The sequence below is a fragment of the Pleuronectes platessa genome, chromosome 2 (genome assembly GCF_947347685.1).
Source record: "Pleuronectes platessa chromosome 2, fPlePla1.1, whole genome shotgun sequence".
Taxonomy (NCBI): Eukaryota; Metazoa; Chordata; class Actinopteri; order Pleuronectiformes; family Pleuronectidae; genus Pleuronectes; species Pleuronectes platessa.
Window position 1 is genome coordinate 11,744,051 of NC_070627.1, and position 19,353 is coordinate 11,763,403.

The following is a 19,353-nucleotide window of genomic DNA, read 5'->3' on the forward strand; positions in this document are numbered from 1 at the left end:
AGTGACTGGAATTTGGACGAGCTCCATGTGTCTGTGCCTGACAGTATCAGAGGGGACCTGTGAGCGCCGGGGTCCGGGATGATCAGTGTCCCTCACGGAAGAACTCAGCAACTGAATATCTCAACCAAACCCAATCCCTGTGTCTCGTGTAACCAGGCCAGATTTTTCTGGCTCGATGTTCTGCCAAAGGTTAGAAACCCAAAAGGGTTCACATCATTTAGCTCTCTTAATTTATTCATTGTCGGCACTGCTGTGAAATTCCATTTAGTGTTTCAAATTCTTCTCACATTATGTTTGTCAATTTAAATGCATGAGAGGAAATAATAGAAAATTTAACACCATGGTTATTGGCATGGGGGGGGGGGGTCATTGCTTTGTGTACCACAAAAAGTCTGCAGGGCTTTATATTTTAGGATTATAACTGAGTCATTTTGCACATAAAACATCTCATCTCCCTTTTTGCCCCAGTGTTATTTATCATTTGGATGTTTTTACATTTGTTTTTGTTCTAATACTTAATCATCTTTTATTCTTATACATAAAATAAGCAATTAACAAAAAAGGAAATCCTCTCATTATGTATTGCGGAGGCTTTGAATTTTTAATCGGCACCACAAAACCCCTGATCAACACTGGAGCTCTCCTCCTCTAACAAAGACTAGAAACCTTTAAGTGGTGGAGAATAATACATGGAAACAATAAAGTGACCTTTTGTTCTGAGAGAGCTGCTCTCAGCCAATCAGCACTTACAGCTGACCCTCTCTCTTTCACACACAGTGGATGGCCTGGTAATTATAGCGTGTTTCCAGCCATCATCAGTGATGCCTACTCAGGTTTGCATTAGAATCAAACATGTTTCTGCAGCAGCCCACAGTCTCAGCATATTCTCATTAGTGGGTGTTCCCCCCTCTGATAGTCAGGGTTGTGTTTTTCTCTTGTTTTCTCCCTTGTCATTTGCAAAAAAATATTAACACTTTCAAATTGATATGAACTGAAAATGCATATTTTGCACAGTTAATAAGATCAAGCCTGATGTTTGCTTCTTTGACAATATATATACGGTATATATATATATTTATTACTTTTACTTTGTATTGAACTTTGTATTAAAGGTGTCTCTGTTTTAACACAATATACTTTCGTTCATCATTCGTCGGCTCTAACTGAGACACTGGCTCCTGTCAAGATACAGCCATGAGGAACGTGTTTGTTAAAAGTTCATCTACATTTTAACATGTCACAATAGAAAGTCACATGTTAATAATAAAATGAACGGCTGAATTCCATTGAGCTGCTCCAGTTTCAGGGTCCTAGTATTGTTGATGTCTCTTCATGTCATGAATCACTGCAACACCTGAGCAGAGCTAAGTCATATGGTCACACCGCTGCTTTCCCCACTACGATGGGTCAAAAAGTCATTTTCATGTTAGTTTGTGAGGTTTTGTGACCTAGTGTAATTCCTCGGTCGGAGTAATTGTGTGTGGTTGTGCTGTTTGTGTTGGTCAGCTGGGTGACAGATATTGACCAGCACAGCTCTGCCTCATCATTTCGGTAACCTACAGGTTTCCACCATAGACTATGTAAAAATATGAACAAGACAGCTCCTCAAAAGTGAAGCCTCTAGATCACCACCTGGTAGCAGGCTGCAGTATAGCTTATTAATCCGCCTCCTCCATGTTAGAGGTGGGACATGAAGCAAATCAAAAACTCAAATTTCAAAGAATTTTATCTCATTTTATGTAGTTTTTACCACACCGTGTGTTCAAGACTTTTTTCTTTTGATTATTAAATATGCTCTGTAAGTTAATTTGAAGAAATCATAATTGACAGTTGAGACTGACTCATGATTGGTCAGTATGTGTATCATCAGGACCTTGATGCCGCGGCTCCATCCCCTGATCGCTGCGGCACAAACTGAGGCTCCACACGAGCAATAGAGCAGTTTTTGTATCAGAGATATCAGGAAGAGGAGCCCTGTCATGTCTTTATAAACAGTCTGTGGCTTCAACCAGGCAGAATATAGGTGGCAGATAAACTGCTCCTTCCTCAGGGATATTCCTAATCTGCCTCATACATATTCATATGCATTGCAGCACTCACATAGACACAATGACGGGGTGTTTTCCCATTGAAATACAATGGACTGTGACTTATCGTAACGGCCATCGGGAATGGAAAGTGACATAGACCAATGAAGAGCTCAGACATACAGAACATGTTGATGTACCAAGATGAAACATTGTAATTACATGAAACACACATGGAGAATGTGATAATCGACACACAGCTTCCTGTTCGTCTACGTTTTAAATACCAGCTCCGTTAATGACTCTGACAACTTTATTTTTGAGTTTAATAAGAGCCAACACCTTCAGCTAAATGTCGTAATGGTCTTTGAATTAGTCTCACTTCCCGCAGCTTTATCCTCTCGCTCTCATTACCGCTGGTGTTAAGTAAGGCAGAGCGGCTGAGCTCGAGCCCGCCTGCTGTCCAATCACCATATTAAAGACGGAGGAAAAGGTCAGCTGAGCCACACCTCAACGGTTATCGACAGGTCAGGAGGACGGAGGAGGGGATTAGGGAGGGGAAGGTCGTCGGTTTAGGTAAATACCATTCAGCCATGAAAATGAAGCTGTTAAAATATGCAGATTAGAAGGGAAGAGAGAGAGATCCTTGTTGTGGAAGAGGAGCCGTGCAGATGGTGCAGCTGAAGTCGTCTGATGGGAGCTGCTTATTGCTGTCTTCATAGATGAGGATCCTGGTTTAACTAGAAGACATGTTTAATTTGAGTTTAATTTGTTTTTGCTGGAGGTGCTGTCGTGGCTAATCTGACATGAAATCTGACATTTACAGCCTCAGAGGGGTGAATGCCATCTGCAGAATGACTTTTCCGTGTAGAGATTTCAGATCAATAGCAGGATCGGGAGTCTTCTTCAAGATATAATCTGTTCCGTTGTAATGCTATGATGTCTGCGCCACAAAATACGTGGTGGTGAAATATTTTCTCCTCAAACTCGTTGAAGTCATAATACAGTTTGTTTGTCTTCTTGTTTATTTCTTAGAATTCCCATTTCCTTTGCCTTATTGCAGAGCTATAGTCTCGAAACAATTAAATAAGAGGGTCCAAAAATATTAGTAGTTTTTACCTACAGGCCTCACACTACTTGAATGACTCAATCTGCTCTGTATAGATTTTTTTTGTGCCTAGAATGAATTAGATTGAAAATAGAGTCTGTGTCAAGAAAAAATAAAGTGAAAGGAGAGAAAAGGACGAGCAGACAAACCTCAGGATCGGGGTCATTAGCTGAATGTATGGAGCGGAAAAATGAGTCAGAGGAGCACTAAAGAAATGCAAAACATAAAAGGAGGATTTTATGTGGAAAGACAGGATGAAGAAAATGGGCGTGAGATTCAAAACAACTGGTCTGAATTGATTCCCTTAGAAATAAGTCACAAGTTAGCCGGGAAATTAAACAATTTAGTAATGCATCATTATTGTCTCAGTGTGTGTGGGTTCTTATTGGTTTGAAATGCCGATCACAGCTGCAGTGATTTGTCGGAGCGGTTCATATTTGTGTGAAAGCTCAGGGGTGTGTGTCGAATTGACATCATGTCAGAGTGAATCACCTGATTTTACACAGCAGCTCCACAGCTGTACACACCAGCACTCCACTCCTCCTCATTGTTATCACATCTTTGCCTCGATACTTGGCAAATGTGTGAATGTGAATAAAGCGTTGTGATGACAGTCTGTGTAACAATTTTTAAATGACTGTGACATTGCATTCATTGATAATTTCTGCCCCCCCCCCCCCGCAGATCCATCAGTGCATCACAGACAGAAGACGGTGGTGACAGACATGTGCTACCCGACAGAGATATCCAGCCTGATGGACTTTGGCACGGCAGACTGCTCGCTGGGCAAAGGTACGTGTCGCTGGAAACTGCAAGGTGTTGTCTTGGTGACAGCGGGACGTGTGCCGACTGATTGATCCCGGCAGTTGAAAGACACGAAGCTGTCGGCTTGACTGAACTCTGGGGAAAAGGGACCCTGCACAGGCCGAGGACCATCAGTTCTGGGTACCTGACCCTCAGGGCCTCAGTTATTTCACTGCAGGCTTTGAGTCATCGCGGCTAAATAACATGTTTTTTGTCACCACATGCAAAGAGCAAGCCAACTGAGCAGCCACCAGGGGGCCCCCAAAGTCATATGTCTTTCGCTGAATTAGGGTTGATCATTTATGGCTTGCAACTGAGACTCTAAGACATCAGGGCCACGAGTGAAGGTTATCACGTTTGCTGGATCCTAAACTTACACCAGTGACATTAGTATGTATGCAACGCGAGGCAGTGAATTAAACCAATAGACCATATTAATAGAATGTTTACAAAAGCTGGTCTATCCACTGTGACGCAGGTAGCCCAAACTAATCCTGCTTAGGGCCTCTGACTTCCTGCCAGAGAAAAACGTTTCACTTTGCAATTAGCTTTAATCTGAACGGAGTTTTATTAAAGTTTATTATACTGCAGCAAGGCTCCTTCACTGTCATGAGTCTGAGAGATAAAATGTTTTATAGAGGCGGCTGCGTGGTTCAGGATAATAGTCTCGCTCAGTCCCTCATGTGTGGTTATCAAACCTGCCAGCCGGTAATAATACGCACCAGAAGAGGTATTGATCATAAAGTCTATTGATCGCATGTGTATTGTTGCTTAATCTATAAGCCCCATGTCTGTTTCTTCTTCTCATCATAAAGATGGGTGTTATTCTCCATAGCAAAGAGTGTGTAGAGTAATAGAAATGCCAATCTGGCAGAGCACGTTGGGAGGCTATTAGACAGGCCTCGTGTTTTTATCATCAACAATGAGCAGCAACAGTGATGACCTCAGTCGCTCATTCTTCTTCTTTCCCTCAGTGTCCATCGCCGCTTTCAGTGTCCCTCCTCCTCCTCCTCCTCCTCCTCCTCCTCCTCCTCCTCCTCCTCCTCCTCCTCCTCCTCCTCCTCTTGCTTTTTTTCCACCTCCTCTCTTCCTCCCTCTCAAGGCTAGCCAATATTATAATGCCGCTCCGTCCCGGCCCTCTATCAACGCTCCCCCAGCTCTGATAATGCAGACTGACGGGTCCACCGTGTGCAGCTGAGAGAGGAGAGAGGAGAGAGATACAGCGGAGGAGAGCAGAGGGTAGGAAGGAGTGAAGCTTTTAAGATTCCTCCTGGCTGTAATGTGAGCAAAGCAAATGAATGACACCGTGATACTGGGGAGTTCATCTGAAGAGTGCGGACACTGAGGAGCAGATCACTTTAGACTGAAGAATTGTCGGGATGAAAGCAATACTGTGAATCAGGCTGCAGCGTGACCTTGGAATTATGCTCAAAAACTCATATTCATATGAAAGCAGCTGTATTCAGACGGGTTCAATTTAATCAAAGCGGATATGAGATGCCAAAGTCCCTCTGAGAAAGATGTGCACTCGCACTACACCTTCATGATTAGATGTTAATTCTGTCCGCTATAGAGGAGTCATCGTTGCGATCTCTTGTCTCGGCTCTGATCTCAGGCAGGATGAGGCTGCCCGTAGTCCTTGAGGTGTCAGCGTGTGACTGACAGATCCATTGCCTCATGTGACAAGTGTCTGGTTAGAGCACATCTGATCTTTGAACGCAGCCAAAACGCTGGACGTCAGCCTCCGACAAGCAGGACAAATGGCTCGACCGCTCTGAACTGCTGTCACGTCTCTTAAATGCAAAAGGTTGAAGTCAAACCTCTCTGCCACACAAACACACATGATGTGTACACTCGTGATTTAAGATGCTAGTTGTGTTACTCAGGTGTTCATAAACTAAAAAGTTCATAATGAGTTAATATCAAGTCGAGCTCTACGGGCTGAATTAATTCAGTTTGTCGCTTTCCTCGAACCACCTGATTGTACGTCCCTCTGGGTTCAAGGCCCAAGGAGCCTCAGCGGCAAACTGGGCGAGCCTTAAATTTATTACCTTTCAGGTCAGGTTTCTGCCCCTGTCTATTTATTTACTGCATGACTGTTTGATTGTCAGCAGCATTAAGCAAACACGACGTCACAGATTTCCATGAAACTGGGTGGACGGATGAGAAATGAACATGAAGAGATTTTCTTGTTCTAGTGACCCGGATAGTCTACTGCTGCATTCTTCATATGTGAAAGGCAAACTCTGGGAAATGCACAGGCCCAAATTTGTGGAGTTAATTTCTGAAAACGGCTTATGAGTGTTTGCATTTTGGTGCAGATTTAAATAAAAAAATCTGGATTTAGCAGATTTAAACTGGGTTTTATAGAGGGTAGAGCTTTTTTTTCGGCCACTGTCCGGAAACAGCTGAGCAGGATCCATAAAGGGCCAGTATAAGATATATGAGCATATTAGGTCCCCTTTAAATGTCTTGGATCGTTTAAGAACTATGTTCAAATGAAATTACAGTTGGGCCTGGACAGATGTATGCTCTCTACTGACCATATTCACACGTGTCCAAGTTTCCGTTGAACACGACAGGCTGTTCTGTCATGGACCGGACCCTGGAAAAGAGAAACATGGCAGAACTTGTGTTAATAATCCAGTTTGTCATGTTTCCTTTATCAAGCATTTTCATTCAGAGTTTATTTTCCTACTGCTCCTCCGGCCAAAACACACATCCACATTCAGGAAGTGAGTAATGTAAACTGACGCGGGCCACAAAGGCACCGAGAGCTCGGAGGGAACGCGTCGCTCTCATACAGAGGGGAGGATTGTTCTGTGTTTAGTCTGAGTGTAATCACACACGCTGGCTTCTGCTCGCTCTCGGCCATCAGGTGGAGTCACAGCTCCACCGGCTCACATGCTGCTTCACCTGAGGCCCGAGGTGCAGCTTGTTTTCCCTTCCCCCTCCTCCTTGTTTGTGCTCGATCATGGGGGAGGAAAGATGAAAAGCAAGGGGTGGGCGTCGGCAGAAAGTTGACCTAGCTGCGTCTGGGCGTGTCACTAAACAGGTATACAGCAAGTCGGCAAGAAACTGATAACAAGAAAGAAAAAGAGGAGGACATGTAGCTGAGTGGCTCTTGGGGGAAACAACTTCCTGGTAACCTGTCTGGGTGGAGCCTCGGCAAGAAGGGCTGGGAGCGGCTGTCTGTGGCGGTGCCTTGTGTGTGTTGGTTTGAATGGTGTGTGCTCTGGTCTGTACATGAGAGAGAGTGTGTGTGTGCCTTCTTTTTCATTTTTTTGTTTTCACCTGCTATGAGAACCAACACCACAGTTGACAGTGGAGCTGAGTGGAGCCTGTGCCGAGGAGGCCATGAGGTCGGAGAAGGAGGACGGGAAGGCCGGTGAGTGACAGAGAGAGAGGCAGGTAGATAGAGAGACAGAGAGAGAGATAGGGAGGAGGGGGGGGGTAAGTGAAGACGTTGTTTGTGTGTTGAGAGGGTGGGGGGTGGGCCGTGGGCCATGAAACTGGCTGGTGTCAGTGCTGTGTGAGTGAGCTGAATTTGACATGTATGTGTCCACGTTGAAATTGTCTGAGAGGAATTCGAGAGTCACAACCAAACCACATGACTGAACCTCCCCATGTTCGTCATTTAAATAGTATGTGATGCGTGCAGTACAGTAATCAGTGCTGGGGAGTAAACATTTACCTAAAGAACCATTCTTACGTACAAGTTTAATGTTTATTTTTTGAAATACTATGCTGCTTAATGCCTGTATTGGATTAAAGTGCAGAGGAAACTATTTAAAGGTACTCCACCACATTTATTTGACAGCTATTGATACCAGGTACTTTACAGATTATATCTTTATTGCGGTGTATAGAATTAGATTTTCTGGTGTAGTGATTACATTATATTTGAATTAGTCCAAATTACTCTAACCACAATCAGCTGCAACATTATTATTATTACTTCACTAGTGTTACAACAACTACTACTTCTAATAACAATAATAATAATAATAATAAAACCTAATCATCTCTTAACCCTATGTTTATCTACGCTCGCCATCACTTATTTTTTTAAGATAATAGTTAAATTACAGGTTAACATTCTTTGTTCCTTGTTATAATTTCCCCAGAACCAACGATGATGTCTAACGCCGCCTTGTTTTATATAACAAAAAGCCCAAAATCACCAGGCTGTTTACATTCTATTCACAAAAATATTCAGTTATATATACAAGTTATTTTATACAATTTATTTTTGTCCATCAACTCAGATTTATTTAAATCTGTTCTTTATCCGAGACTTATTTACTGTTTTACTTCAGATCAGAACCACATTCTGACCTAGATATGACATACATGTCCATATGGATAACATGGTAATCTGTTAATCTTCTGTCAGCATTGTATTTGAGTGGAGTGGTTTCAGACATTGAACAGTATTACAGAATATTATACATCAATAGCTCAGCAGACGTGCTAATGCTCACATGAGAGGAAATAGAACAGAGGGACAATCTACATGATCCGAAATATCATCCAGCGACTGAAGGTGCATTGTGATTGATTGACGATGTTAAAATATACTTTTGAGTTGTTTTCCAGACCAAGGTACAAGGCTCTGTCTTTGAGGACTTATCTTTATTCTTTGGTCAGACGACATCAACAGGATTTTACATTCATGTGTGTATTGCCGTGGTTTTTGTTTGAATAGGTCTTTGTTTCGTTTGACCTCTACTATGGCTCTTGCACTATGAACCCTGGGGTCTTGTAAGATGATGAGCTTTGCCAATAGGCAGATGACACCATCACCGTCAGAGAGACAAGACTTTTTTGTTGTGTTATGTATATTCACTTTCTGTCTGAGCTGATAAAGTAAGAACATCATCTCCACTGCTGTTACACTCAGTGATAATGAGCACCGAGCAGGTTGCATAGACTTTAATGGTTTTAGTTTCTGTACGTTACACGATTTAAACTCATCAGTGAGACTTTTTATAGTTTACATATAAGCTTCATTAGCAGCTCCAGCTACATGAATCCAGTTGGATTATTCTGCTGCAGGACATGAGGGAGGTCATGTATCAACTCATGTAGATTCCTCGTTCTCTGCTGTTTCAAACAGATCAGTTCAGTCCACAGTAAAGGAGACAACACCCCCGATCTCTTGTTATATATATTGAGGCCCAGCTCCAGCATCTGCCCATATGGGATCATAGCTTGGTATATAGCCAGACCAATTCTCATATGTGTGTGATCTGGATCTTCTCAGTTGTTTGTTGATTTTCAAGGGGCGGTATCAAGGGTTATAAAAAGTGAGTGCATACAATTTGATAGACCCACAACCAATAAGAGCATCGGAATATGTGGAGTTACCCTTACTTTTTCAAAGGGTAAGGAAATCTGCCTTCAAGCACCTTTTAAGCGTACTAGAAAGAAATTTAAATCTATACTGCATAATCACATTTTTAATACCTGATGTTTCTAATAAATGTTTCCCCTAGATCTTTATGTTAAGCCAAGCTAAGCTAAACTTGCTCCAGTGATATATTTATGTAAAAATGTGACAGTGGTATCTACCTTCTCACCAAACTTTTGATGAGAAAGTGAACTTGTAAATGTCAAACAATTTCTTTAAAAAAAACCACATTAAGTAGGAAATGTCAGCCTCAGGCACTGATGTCCCCAGAATGTCTCCTCTCATACGTATATACATATATTTCACTGCACAGAGACGAGCATGGGACATTGAAACAGATTCAGTGTTTGAGTCAAATCTTCTTGAACACACGATTGGCTGAAATGAGAGATAGTTCCTCTATATCATCATGTGTGATCTCCATCAGTGATTGAATTAAAAACAAGGATATCCACTGATCATATGCTCCCATCAGCTCATTGTCACTACATTAATCAGAGGAAGCTCCGTTTGCTGGTCAGAGCCTCCATGTCATTAAAGTCAATTTGCTCAATCACTGGCTAATTGACATCACGACAACTGAAGCCACGCGCTGTGAATGAAGCTGCTGTCAGGTCCCAGTGAGGGTCTGTTTTTCCAAATGCAGACCTTGACAGTAGCGTTAGAAATAGCCTCATCCAAGTTCCAGTGGCACATCCTTGGCAGCGAGCCTAACCTGCACATAATGAAAGTGTGAATCAATTACAGCTTTCTGCACTTGGCATCCTTGCACTGACCTTACTTGTAATATAAACCCAGGGGCAATTAATTACTGGAAGCTGTTCCCAATAGATACTGTTTACTCATAGATACTCATAGGTATACTGTCCTTGCATCCTTACGTAAACAAAATTGAGCATATACACAAGCAACGTGCAGGACCTGGTGTTCGCTGCAGCTATTCTGATCTGCTCCAGTGGCTCGGGCACGAACACTCCAACCATACCAGCATGTTATTAGTGTTCAAGTACATTTTTCAGAGGAAAAAACGATAAATGATCAACATCCATATTCAAATTGTATAGATGTGCTGACACAGAGAGTTTTACTCTGCTGCTGACACAGATGAATTATCATTAATGGGTGAATACTCTGGTCAGGCAGCTGTGGGAGCCAGCAACATGCATTATTTAAGTCAATGTGTACCATAGAGAGGCAGTGTGGTACCCTGAGTGGGAAGCGGAACTGACCCCGACTCGAAGGGGCCTTTTCAGGATGCAGGAAGTGCAGTGTTAAGAGTCTCATGGTGTCGTGCTGTCAGGAATCAGGATTTGAGGTGTATGAGATACACTTGAGGCCTGTCTCTGCTATTTGGAGAGTAAGCATGACCAATTTGAATCTTTGCAGCCCACACAAGTCCATACCACCTCTGCTCCTGTATGGCAAAGGGTCCTCCTGTGACTTAAGTACAAATTAACAATAAAGAAGCTAAATATAGTCCTACCTACCATTTAAAAAAAACGCTGCTAATCGCTGCAGCCTTCCTTTGCCACCCACCCACCTGACCTCCCTGTGATGTGAGACTCGGTGGAAGCCTCTGACAGGATGAATGTGTTTATTTGTTAATCCTCTCAGGCTGAGCCTGTTCTCCCTCTCTCCCTTCTTTGTGTCTTTCTGTCAGATTTGGGTTTGGAGTTCATTTGATGCTATTCTTTCATAAAACCTTCCGGAGGGTTTGGATTGTCCTGTTGTCTTGAGTTGTCAACAAGATGTTTATTTTAGGAGAAACTCCAAACAGGCCTTTTACCAATATGTCATTTTATGAGAATCTATTATATAGATTTATTTCTAGAGCCACTCTAGCAATTGGGAAAATGCTCTTAACGACAATGCTGAGATTTATGTGGTCAGATGTAGAGGAAATCTGAGAGGATCACCATCGATTCAGGCACCAAGTTTTGTTTGAGCAGTTTAATGGCCGACTCCCACACCCAAAATATAATTTATGCAAAAACCATAGCTTGCAAAAGGTGTTGCCATACATTTAAAGCATACATACAAAGCATACAAGCCCACATGCTAAAGTACAGTCAATCAACTATCAACATTTCTATTCTTCTTCTTTTTAAAGAGAGTCTCCTGAGCGATGCTCTGATTGGTGGCTGGTGTTTGAAGAAGGGGACTTCAATTGATCCGATCTAGCACCAACTATAAGGTTTTAAATCAAAACAATGAATGTAAAATTAGCTCTGAGTGTAAGTTAGCACACGAGGCTCACTCTGTGGCTGCTCAAACACTGGAAGCCCAGGTCGGCGCATGTGATCACCATCTTCTCATTAATATTCATCGTCTGTGGACCATGAACGTCAGCACAGAATTGTATGACAATCCATCCAGACGTGTGCGTTCCTCAGAGCCGTGGTGCTAGGGCTGCTGCAAACAGAGGATGTGATAGGAGACATAAGAGCGTACTAAGGAACAGAGGGTTTGTGCTGACACCTGTTTAACACATCCTCTCCTGTGCAGTTCATTTTCTTAAGACAGACGGCTTGTCAACTAAGGAAAGGCCCTACAGCCACAGAGATTATTAATAAGATCAGGCTTATTGCTCCACGACACATTACTTCCATGGGTTATTTCAGACCAGCCACTCTCTGTCAAGGCCACTGTGTTTACCTACCTGCACGTTGTGTTTAATGAGGAGCTGCAGCAGACTGCTGTCTTCTCCCAGGACAATCTCAACTGATCTTTATACTGTAATTTGTCATTAATTAATCATTAGAGTCCAGAGCTGCTGCTGCAGACATATGCTCCTCTCATAATGCAGTGTAGAAAGACACAGACAACATGCACATACACATGTACGTGTCAAGTCATCCAGCGGCAACAAGGGACGACTCTGCTCTGCTTCAACTAATATAACTCAACTTTGTGCTCAAAACAGATTAGATAACGTAACAAATATGATTCCAAAGCTCATTGGATAAAACCTATGATTTTTCTCCACGTCTTGGGTTCATTTTCCAAACCCTGGAGTGAAATTAACAGATCTGTCATAAGTTTCATAACCACAACAATAATTATCTTGATCAGTTAATTAATTAATAGACCAATCATGCAATTGGTGATTATTTCTAAAGTTTATAATGGAATTTCCAGTTGATACTGTATTTTCAACTATTTATTTGTCTTTAATATGGATTTCATTGTGCAGGACTGAATGTAAGTAGCTGAGTTCAACATTCTGTTTCTATGGGGTTTTGATTATGATCCTCTTGTCATGACCTATGATTTTAAACCATTTAAGTATGATCAGAAAAAAAAAAATATCCGTCATTATAGCTTTTGATATTTATTATATTATTAGTTTTGTATGAAAGGATAACGTATATTGTATCATAAAGGGAAACGATGCAGGAATAATCTTTGGAGTATCGTTTAGCTCACATGCAGTGAGACACGGCGCCCGCTCGCTCGCCCTCAGGGAGACTCACAGTTTGAGTCAACACAGTCACCTGCATTGCAGATCCACTCTTACATAATGTTTTCCATTTCACATGAGCAGGACACTTTCCTGGGAAACGAGTTCTTGATGTTTTCACTGGTTAATTCCGGGAGAAGTTGATCAAAAAGAGCAGCATATGAAAGAAAAGCTTCTCCTGGCTGTTTGAAGCAGCTTTGCTCCTATCAGTGAGTTACAGAAAAGCCTTTGTTTTTTTACCCTCTCAGCATCCCTACTGAACATTTGTCATACTGCTTATGACACATAGAAAGGATGGTGCATATAAAGAAAACTTTGATATGGGTGTCCTCATGTTTACTGATTTAATTATCTGCTGCAGAAGAGGAACCTGTTTGAGAAATGCGCCATTAGATGATGTTGCTTTTCTTTAATGTCTTGCTTGAGCTGAAACCACTTTAGTCCTACTTCAGATCCGCCCCCAGCAGTTTCTGTAGAAAAACATGACTGTGCTTTAGCTTCACTTCCCCAACCAGCTTATAGATAATGTGTTGAAGCTGTGCACCTAACCAGCAGGAAGAGAAGAAGACAGCAATGAAAGATCAGCTGGAGCAACTTAACCAAGCTTTATTTCTGAATTATTGTAGAAAGTCCAAAGTAATGAACTACACACTGATGATAGTAACATTCAAGTTTACAACGTCACTGATGTTCTTAGAGCTCCTCTTTCCACAGACCAGGTTTCCATTGATGTGTTAAAGCCTCGTGAATTTCCAGGTATATATATATTGACAGCAGTATGGTCAAGATGTTCTGAACCTGAGTCCTCCAGTGTCCAACAAGACAATGTTACAGCCCCTACAAGGAGTTTCTAACTCTCTTTATGACCGACAACAGCAAATGAGACATCAGGGAGAAAATTGGCTTTTTTTTTATAAACTATTCTCAATGTCTCAATGTCTGTCGCTGGGACGGATTACCCTCGAGGTCAGAGCATTGATTTACGGCAATCCGGCTGGAAGAAGCCTATGTTTAGGTGGGGGAAGAGGAAACAGAAGTGGGCTGGGCTAGGCGCTACGCTAAAGGCTAGCCCTGACAGACCAACGGTCCAGGATGGATGAGGTTAGAATGATAATTACCAAACATTATCTAACCGCTGTGGAAACATCTGTGTGTTATGGTGTGGTTTGATATTCAAGCCAACTTGAATCCCCTGTAAGTTGTGTAACTTGGTATTGTCTCAGGTGGGATGTTCCATCGGCCCACAATAACAGTAGGGGGGGAGTATGGATTTCTCTTCCCCTGTATACATTTATTTGATATGACAACTGAATAACAATAACAACTAAATAACTATTGTTATGTCAAATCAGTGTTGATATTGTTAGAACATTGTCTTCACTGACAAATGGGTTCATATTTTGTGTATCTTTATCTCTATATGAGTATTTTGAACTCCCCACCTTGTACCTAGGAATCTCTGTCTTCTGCATTTGGAGAAGAAAGAGACATTGTCTGTAAAAAGGATGTAAACTGATGCGGTCCTTGTTTCATGTTATATTATTACAGTGAAACCAATCTAAAGAGAAAGGTGTTTTCTTGGCATCTTTTTTCACTCCTTCCAATACAGAGGTTTATTACGACAGGTGACAGTGGACACACCACAGCTTTTGTCCACAGAAACTTCAAAATCAACCAAAAAGAAAAGTTCCTTGTAAGGGCTTTAATATACAGTAATTACGTTGTTCCCAGGCGTCATCTATTAGAACAAGAGGACGGCTATGACAGCGCTGCGTGTCTACATCCTGTAGGAAAGATGTAAAATAATGTATGACCTTGTTATCCAACTATCAGTTACTGCACCTGAGAGACGAGCGGAGGGGCAGCGGGCAGTGTCGTCGCCCTCTGGCTTTGTCTTGGACAGAAATAGCCGAGTGGAACCACGGCACAAAACAAAATTACACAGATTTGAGTTGTCAGGGAGACTGAGGTGGGAAAGAGACAGTCGTGCACATTGTCAGTCCTCGGGGCAGAACAGTTGGCGGCTGTCACTGCAGACATCTCTCACACCCTGTCTCAGTCCGCACTTATCATTTTCATGGCTTTGCTGTCAGGTTGACTAAGGTCCATTGAAACTGGGGTTTCATGATGTGCTACAGAAAAACGGTCTGTGGTTAAGTTTCAGGCCATTTCCCCAAAAATTATAAAACAAACAGAGGTGTCTGTTGCCATGTAGTTCCACGATGTCTGTCTCTGGCATTTCTGACATTTGTGCCTCTCACAGCATTAATGTCAGAAATGAGAATTAAAGGAATCATTTAAAACGAATGTCTCAGTTGCTATGAACAGTGCTCAGACCTCATTGTCAAGTTTTTATTGGAATGACTTTCTGTTTCTAGTCCTGAATAAAACAAGCAGTCCCTATAAAAAGCTGTTGTCACTGAGGTCTGGGAACTATCCAGAGTGGTAACTGTTTATAAAATAGTCACTTACATTACAATCATGAGGCAGATGCTTTTGTGCACACAATACTTACAGTGCACTCTAGACAACACTGAAGAAAGAGCTGTATTATTTTAATGACTAAAAGCAGGTTTAGTTAATATGAGTGTCTAAAGATGAATTCATGTATTTAATTGAAAAGCCATTAGTCGTTGCATGTAAGAGCTGTTTAGATTGTTGTCTGAAAATTGGGTTTTAAGCCCATGATGTCAAACTGGCCGGTGTCAGTGTGCAGCCTCTTTCAGAGCTGTGGCGCCAAACTGAGAAGAGCCTTGACAGACATGAGCCATATGTCCTTTGAGTGAAAGGACAGCTCTATGTCCCCCAAGGCAGAGGAGCACAATGCCCGGCTGGGGTGTAGACTTTGGTTCGTGGTTATGATGGAGGAAGGTACTGTTTCCTTCTCTGCCCTGTAGGCCGGCACCAGAGCCTTGAACCCGGTGAGAGAAGTAACAGTGGTGAACAGAGAAAGGGTGATGTTTGGGTAAACTTGGAGAAGTTGAATACCAGAGGAGCAGCTTTTCTGTTTCTTATGATTACAGAAGGAATATTTGGGTGCAGTGGTTTGCACTGTCCCTGCACAGTACTGGTCTGGGCTCTTCATGTCAGGAGTTTGCAGGTTCTCTTGGTGGGTTTTCCCTGGCCAGTGCAGCTGCCTCCCACACAATCCCAAAACATGCAGATTGTGGTTTGGTTCATTGTAAACTATTAATCGACTATAGGTTTGAATGTGAATGGTTGTTCGTCTCTGTATGGTAGGATGACGCACGCCTGGGCTCTATCCCCCACGCAACCCTGGAGGATAAGTGGTATAGATGATGGATGGGTGGATATTTTTTAGCTTGGTTGCAAAGTACTTGACATTTTAATATGTCAGCTTAGACTAGATGGCAAGTAGATAATTTGAGAATCCATAATACAAGTAGTCATTAGTGAGTCCCTGACTCTTTTCAATGCTTCAGAAGGTACAGCTCTCTTTTAATGGAGGGGTGGAAAAAAAATCTAAATCACTTGGCCAAAAACTATCTGCAGGTTTTTTGTTTGTAATATTTCATCGACTGAAACTTTCACTATATCTAAGCAGATCTAAACTTTGGTGGAGTTTAGGTCAAACCTGCTCTGAAAAGCTTTTCAGGAGCTTGTCAGTTAATTTGCTGTGAAACCACTCTAACTGTTAAACGATCAAAACGGTAGTGGACGTGCTGAGAATAGTTAGTCAGAAAACTACTTTTAAATTGCGACAAGAGAAAAAACTTTGAATAAAGTTCGCTGTTCAAACACAGCTCATATTAAGCATATTTGATCATTGGAGTGTATAAATGGGGCCTTATTAATCCTGGCCATTGTTGAGAGGAGACGGGTTCAGCCCTTTGACCACCAATCTCTCTCTCACACATTACCAGGCCTTACTTAACCTGCGAGCAGAGAACTGAGCCTCTGCTTTCTCTCAAGCCTAATCATCAGTGTGTGTGTCTGTGTGTGTGTGTGTGTGTCTGTGTGTGTGTTGACCCGCTCCTGTCTGGCTTTGATGGACACTCTAATGGGAGCCTTGGACGAGCAGTTAATTGAATGGGCCACTGCTGAGGAGGAGGACGAGTGCGGTGCTCTCCTTGTGTGGGCGGACTCTAATAGCTTGGCCAGGCTCACTGCACAGCCACTCAAGGTTTAGAGCTGGGGGAGCGTGCAGGGTTTATATGACTCCTGTCAATTCAATTTGCCTTTTGTAGATTCCATGAAACAGTGTGTGTGTGTGTGGAGGTAGACTATCCACAGTACAGGAGGACGTCTCGTGTCTGTCAGTTCTCTCGCTGCTGCTCAAACTCAAACTAGTGGGCAGTGAAGCAGCTCTTCTATCTGTGTCCCTTCACGCGTTTTCTTAGATGTGAAATGAGAACATAGTCGGAGAAGATTGGGAGATCTTGTGAGGTTTTTTTCTTCGCTGGGATTTCACCTCCAGAAAACCAGAGAAAGATGTTTGACTGTTTATTTTGAGCAGCTAAAGACGTTTTCAGGCATGAACTCTGGGAAATACCTGGAAAAATGGTGTCTGGGCATTTTATGGAGTTTGTCTTTTACAAATGAAAAACAAATAAAGTCAACCATGTTCACAACAACAGGAAAATGTCTGTATAGCAATCAGGCAAGGGTACGTGCCTGAGTAGAACATACAGGAATCACAAAATCTTTCCATGGGGATAATTTTGATGCCTTCTTTTACTTGAAGGACACGTCTATATCATCTGTATATTTGAATTCTCTCTGTTTGCTAAAAATGTCGTCAACACACTCAATTGCTCACTGTGAATTCTTCTGGACGTTTTCCTGCTGTATTCTCAAATGGGCTCACTCGGACACTTTCCAGAAATTGTATTACGGGCCTGGCAGAAAAAGTTTTTGGAAAATGTCGGGAGCAACTCACTTGGACATTTGCGTTCTCATATACAGCACCTTCATAAATGTTCCAGGAAAATATGAGTTACTGAATTGCTCGACAGAGCTGCCGTAAAACCAGGAGTAAGATCGACTGTCACTTCCCAGCGAGTGCAGCTGTCCTGTCCTGTTTGGAGTTGGAGACTAAGCCAAGCACAACAAAGACTCTCAAAAACGCACACTTCTGTCCAGCAGCATCAAAAGCAGCAGCTGAGCTCCCTGTGACAAATATAGGAGAGCCTATAGGTAAACCGATGAATAAGCGGATTTGGGTTGCAAGAAGGCGCTGAAAGATTTCTCTCTCTGGGAAATAAACTATTTTTGTCACATGCTACGTGGAGCTTTCACGTGTTTGGACAGAGACCGATGGACTGTCCCTTCGTCTCTTATCGGAGCTGCAGCAGCCCCGAACGTCTGGCTGCAGGCCTGCGGAGACCTTCTGTCTCCTGCTCTCTGAGACACGCGTGCAAGCACCCAGTGTGTCGCTGTGCTTGCCCTAAACCTTGCACACAACGTACTTCCTCACACTCACACCTACATTTGACATAGTTTACTTTAGTGGTATAGGGATCAGCATACAAATTGCCTCCGTGCCTCTACAGCTGTGTCCCGAGGCTTTATATTTATATGTTGTCCCTCCGTGACATTCTGGTGGAGCTGATATCTCAACACCTCGAGGGGACGTCTTCAAATTTGGCAAAAATGGAGTCAATGGTAAGATTATTAAATTATGAGGATCAATAACATCACAATAAAATAAAAGCCATTATTCAGTGCTACAATACAGGAACAGATGTTGACAATATTTCCTATTTGGTCTGATCCTGAATTGGTGACACTAATCTTTGGTGCCCACGTTGAAACTACATCTGATAACCAGCACATGTGTATCATCAGTCTGGACTTACAGGGGTGTGAAGTGCAACTTGACTGATGAAAGGCAGTCTATAGCACCAGGGACATTTTTGGAGCCAACCCCTGCTGGTGCTGTTGTAGTATTGCAGTTTTAAGCACTTCTTAATCGGCTTTATTTTTTATACAGTCTATGGTGATAATTTGTGCTTCTTGGTAAGTGATAGCAGGTGAACATGCTTTGCTGAAATACTGAATTGAGTGATACACAATAATGAACATAAAAACGAATGAATAAATAACAATGAGTATATTTTTTGAAAACTTATAATTAAACACCAGAGCATGATCTGAATATTGTCTACAGCAAAATATTTGGTATAATTTGCCAATTATTTATGTGACTACCTCCTGGCCAGTAATTACATTTACATCCCTGCGGCTGCTATGAAAAGAAATTTTGGACATCAGTTTTTATCTATCCAACAGTTTTCTCTTTTTTGCACTTAACATTGCAGCTTCCAAAGAATACTATTACTGTTTTTTATTATAAAATTCCCACACGCACGCACAGATTTTAAAAGCATTCAAATTTTGAAGTGCAACTAAATTTTCATTATCGGTTCATCTGTCTAATGTTTTTTAAAGTGAATTTTCCTAATTTGTTTAATCCATAAAACACCAGAATGCAGCGGGAGACACTCGTTACACGATCCCAGCGTCTCTTTGGCTCCAAATTGTTCATTCTCTCATAAACACAATGACTTCATACACAAAC

At 42.1% G+C, this 19,353-nt stretch overlaps 1 protein-coding gene across 2 annotated transcripts in view; it reads left to right on the forward strand.

The window, feature by feature from the left end:
* kaznb (kazrin, periplakin interacting protein b) overlaps nt 1-19,353 on the forward strand; it is a 98,170-nt gene that overhangs the window by 69,551 nt on the left and 9,266 nt on the right. The window contains exon 5 of one of the 2 annotated variants that reach the window (XM_053432896.1): nt 3,820-3,927. In XM_053432896.1, coding sequence (XP_053288871.1) covers nt 3,820-3,927 — 108 coding nt within the window. Of the gene's footprint in view, nt 1-3,819; nt 3,928-6,904; nt 7,328-19,353 lie in introns of those variants that run through there. The other variant, XM_053432905.1, reaches the window with a different exon arrangement.